Source organism: Coregonus lavaretus (genome assembly GCF_964263955.1).
Source record: "Coregonus lavaretus genome assembly, contig: HAP1_SCAFFOLD_7091, whole genome shotgun sequence".
Lineage (NCBI taxonomy): Eukaryota > Metazoa > Chordata > Actinopteri > Salmoniformes > Salmonidae > Coregonus > Coregonus lavaretus.
The window spans coordinates 20,001-25,000 of record NW_028159397.1 but is presented as its reverse complement, the minus strand read 5'-3'; the positions used below and the strand labels follow the sequence as shown (position 1 = coordinate 25,000).

At 44.4% G+C, this 5,000-nt stretch overlaps 1 protein-coding gene across 1 annotated transcript in view; it reads left to right on the top strand.

Moving 5' to 3' along the window:
* Positions 1-5,000, top strand: part of LOC311122907 (pyruvate carboxylase, mitochondrial-like) — a gene marked incomplete at its 3' end in the record, with an annotated part of 8,934 nt that overhangs the window by 2,826 nt on the left and 1,108 nt on the right. Inside the window, exon 3 of the mRNA XM_084197210.1 lies at positions 2,028-2,099. Coding sequence (XP_084053336.1) covers positions 2,028-2,099 — 72 coding nt within the window. The remainder of the gene's footprint in view (positions 1-2,027; positions 2,100-5,000) is intronic.

The window sequence follows — 5,000 nt, the reverse complement described above, 5'->3', positions numbered from 1 at the left end:
AAAATAAAGTTTCTGCAAGGAATTTACGACCGGTCATAAAACTGGCCCCAGGAAATGGGGTGTTCAAACCTTTGCCTAGCCGGAATCTTTGATCCTCAGCCCATGAGGGCAAGTCATGACAGAAGGTATAGCTGTCTTTACAGAATTCATTATATAGTATACTGCTTTGGTTACTGTTTCAACTATAGGATGATGGGAATATGGGGAACTGATGAGTCACACACACACACACTAATACACACACATACACACACACACACACACAAACACACACAGTAGGGTACCAAGAGCCTCATCAAAGAGCTTAGCTTCCTCTATTACCCAGATCCCTGAGGTCTCATCATTAACCCTGAGGTCCCATCATTAACCCTGAGGTCGGATCATTAACCCTGAGGTCCCACCATTAACACTGAGGTCCCATCATTAACCCTGAGGTCCCATCATTAACACTGAGGTCCCATCATTAACCCTGAAGTCCCATCATTAACCCTGAAGTCCCATCATTAACCCTGAGGTCCCATCATTAACCCTGAGGTCAGATCATTAACACTGAGGTCCCATCATTAACACTGAGGTCCCATCATTAACACTGCGGTCCCATCATTAACCCTGAGGTCCCATCATTAACCCTGAGGTCCCATCATTAACCCTGAGGTCCCATCATTAACACTGAGGTCCCATCATTAACCCTGAGGTCCCACCATTAACACTGAGGTCCCATCATTAACACTGAGGTCAGATCATTAACACTGAGGTCCCATCATTAACCCTGAGGTCCCATCATTAACACTGAGGTCGGATCATTAACACTGAGGTCCCATCATTAACACTGAGGTTCCATCATTAACCCTGAGGTCCCATCATTAACCCTGAGGTCAGATCATTAACACTGAGGTCGGATCATTAACACTGAGGTCGGATCATTAACACTGAGGTCCCATCATTAACCCTGAGGTCCCATCATTAACACTGAGGTCCCATCATTAACCCTGAGGTCCCATCATTAACACTGAGGTTCCATCATTAACCCTGAGGTCCCTTCATTAACCCTGAGGTCAGATCATTAACACTGAGGTCCCATCATTAACACTGAGGTCCCATCATTAACACTAAGGTCCCATCATTAACCCTGAGGTCCCATCATTAACCCTGAGGTCCCATCATTAACCCTGAGGTCCCATCATTAACACTGAGGTCCCATCATTAACCCTGAGATCCCATCATTAACCCTGAGGTCAGATCATTAACCCTGAGGTCGGATCATTAACCCTGAGGTCCCATCATTATCCCTGAGGTCCTATCATTATCCCTGAGGTCCCATCATTAACCCTGAGGTCGGATCATTAACCCTGAGGTCCCATCATTAACACTGAGGTCCCATCATTAACACTGAGGTCCCACCATTAACACTGAGGTCGCATCATTAACACTGAGGTCGGATCATTAACCCTGAGGTCCCATCATTATCCCTGAGGTCCTATAATTATCCCTGAGGTCCCATCATTAACCCTGAGGTCGGATCATTACCACTGAGGTCCCATCATTAACACTGAGGTCCCATCATTAACACTAAGGTCCCATCATTAACCCTGAGGTCCCATCATTAACCCTGAGGTCCCATCATTAACCCTGAGGTCCCATCATTAACCCTGAGGTCCCATCATTAACCCTGAGGTCCCATCATTAACCCTGAGGTCCCATCATTAACCCTGAGGTCCCATCATTAACACTGAGGTCCCATCATTAACACTGAGGTCCCATAGGACTTAGCACTGAATAACTGAATTGAGGCTGTGGGTGCGTGTGGGTGTGTGCGCGTGTGGGTGTGTGCGTGTGGGTGTGTGCGTGTGGGTGTGTGCGTGTGGGTGTGTGCATGTGGGTGTGTGCATGTGGGTGTGTGTGTGGGTGTGCATGTGGGTGTGTGCGTGGGTGTGCGTGTGTTTGAATGAACACGTTTTTAGTTCAAAAGTTGTTGTTTTAACTCTGTCTCTCTCTCTCTCCCCTCCTCCATCTCTCTCTCTCTCTAGGTGACTCCCAGTTCTAAGATCGTAGGAGACCTGGCTCAGTTCATGGTCCAGAACAACCTGACGAGAGCGGAGGTATGTATCATGTGTACCTCTGTCTAGTATTCACTATTATATTTTTGTCTGTTTATTGTTCCCAGCACCATTCTACCATTCCTGGTACATGTAAATGGTACAGGTGAATGAAGGTGATTGTGGTTATGGTTGTGCTTGTGGTTGTGGTTGTGATTGTGATTGTGCTTGGGGTTGCAATTGTGGTTGTGATTGCAGTTGTGATTGTGGTTCTGGATGTGGTTGTTGTTGTGATTGTGGTTGTTGTTGTGATTGTGGTTCTGGCTGTGGTTGTGGTTGTAATTGTGGTTCTGGTTGTGGTTCTAATTGTGGTTCTGGTTGTGGTTGTAATTGTGGTTGTGGTTGTGATTGTGGTTATGGTTGTAATTGTGGTTCTGATTGTGGTTCTGGTTGTAATTGTGATTGTGGTTGTGGCTCTGGTTGTGCTTGTGATTGTGGTTGTGGTTGTGGTTGTGGTTGTGATTGTGGTTCTGATTGTGGTTGTGATTGTGGTTCTGGTTGTTGTGGTTTTGATTGTGGTTGTGATTGTGGTTCTGATTGTGGTTCTGGTTGTGGTTGTAATTGTGGTTGTGGTTGTGATTGTGGTTCTGTTTGTAACTGTGGTTGTGATTGTGTTTCTGGTTGCAATTGTGATTGTGGTTGTGGTTCTGGTTGTGGTTGTGATTGTGATTGTGGTTCTGATTGTGGTTCAGGTTGTGGTTGTAATTGTGGTTGTGATTGTGGTTGTGGTTGTAATTGTGATTGTGGTTCTGGTTGTAATTGTGGTTGTGGTTGTGATTGTGATTGTGATTGTGATTGTGGTTGTGGTTGTGGTTGTAATTGTGGTTGTGGTTCTGGTTGTGGATCTGGTGCTGGTTGTGGTTGTGATTGTGGTTCTGATTGTGGTTCTGGTTGTGGTTGTGATTGTGGTTCTGGTTGTTGTGGTTTGATTGTGGTTGTGATTGTGGTTCTGGTTGTAATTGTGATTGTGGTTCTGGTTGTGGTTGTGATTGTGGTTCTGATTGTGGTTCTGGTTGTGGTTGTGGTTCTGGTTGTGGTTGTGATTGTGGTTCTGATTGTGGTTGTGGTTGTGATTGTGGTTCTGGTTGTTGTGGTTTTGATTGTGGTTGTGATTGTGGTTCTGATTGTGGTTCTGGTTGTGGTTGTAATTGTGGTTGTTTTTCTGGTTGTGGTTGTGATTGTGGTTCTGGTTGTAATTGTGGTTGTGATTGTGGTTCTGGTTGTAATTGTGATTGTGGTTGTGGTTCTCGTTGTGGTTATGATTGTGGTTCTGATTGTGGTTCTGGTTGTGGTTGTAATTGTGGTTGTTGTTGTGGTTCTGGTTGTAATTGTGGTTCTGGTTGTGGTTGTAATTGTGGTTCTGGTTGTGGTTCTGGTTGTGGTTGTAATTGTGATTGTGATTGTGGTTGTTGTTGTGGTTCTGGTTCTGGTTCTGATTCTGGTTGTTATTGTGGTTCTGGTTGCTGTTGTTTTATTGTGGTTGTGGTTGTAATTGTGGTTGTGGTTGTGGTTGTGATTGTGGTTGTGGTTGTGGTTGTTGTTGTTGTGGTTGTGATTATGGTTGTGGTTGTGGTTGTGATTATGGTTGTGGTTGTTGTGGTTGTGGTTGTGATTGTGGTTGTGGTTGTGGTTGTGGTTGAAATTGTGGTTGTTGTGGTTGTGGTTGTGATTATGGTTGTGGTTGTAGTTGTGGTTGTGGTTGTGGTTCTGGTTGTGGTTCTGGTTCTGATTGTGGATGTGATTGTGGTTCTGATTGTGGTTGTGGTTGTGGTTGTGATTGTGGTTCTGGTTATTGTGGTTTTGATTGTGGTTTTGATTGTGATTCTGGTTGTAATTGTGATTGTGGTTCTGGTTGTGGTTGTGATTGTGGTTGTGATTGTGGTTCTGGTTGTGGTTGTGGTTCTGGTTGTGGTTGTGATTGTGGTTCTGATTGTGGTTGTGATTGTGGTTCTGGTTGTTGTGGTTTTGATTGTGGTTGTGATTGTGGTTCTGATTGTGGTTCTGGTTGTGGTTGTAATTGTGGTTGTGGTTCAGGTTGTGGTTGTGAATGTGGTTCTGATTGTGGTTGTAATTGTGGTTTGGTTGTGATTGTGATTGTGGTTCTGGTTGTAATTGTGGTTGTGGTTCTGGTTGTAATTGTGGTTCTGGTTGTAGTTGTGGTTGTAATTGTGGTTGTGGTTGTGATTGTGGTTGTTGTTGTGGTTCTGGTTCTGGTTCTGGTTGTGATTGTGGTTCTGGTTGTTGTGGTTTTAATTGTGGTTGTGGTTGTAATTGTGATTGTGGTTGTGGTTGTGGTTGTGGTTGTGATTGTGGTTGTAGTTGTGGTTGTGATTGTAATTGTGGTTGTGGTTGTGGTTGTGGTTGTGATTGTGGTTGTTGTGGTTGTGATTATGGTTGTGGTTGTGGTTGTGGTTGTGATTTTGGTTGTGATTGTGGTTGTGGTTGTGGTTGAGACTGTGGTTGTTGTGGTTGTGGTTGTGGTTGTGGTTGTGATTATGGTTGTGGTTGTGGTTATGGTTGTGATTATGGTTGTGGTTGTGATTATGGTTGTGGTTGTGATTGTGGTTGTGATTGTGGTTGTGGTTGTGGTTGTGGTTGTGGTTGTGGTTGTGAATATGGTTGTGGTTGTGGTTGTGATTATGGTTGTGGTTGTGATTGTGGTTGTGGTTGTGGTTGTGGTTGTGATTATGGTTGTGTTTGTGGTTGTGGTTATGGTTGTGGTTGTGGTGGTGGTTGTGATTATGGTTGTGGTTCTGGTTGTGGTTGTGGTTGTGATTATGGTTGTGGTTGTGATTGTGATTGTGGTTGTGGTTGTGGTTGTGATTGTGGTTGTGGTTGTGGTTGTGATTGTGGTTGTGATTATGGTTTTGGTTGTGGTTGTGATTATGGTTGTGTTTGTGGTTG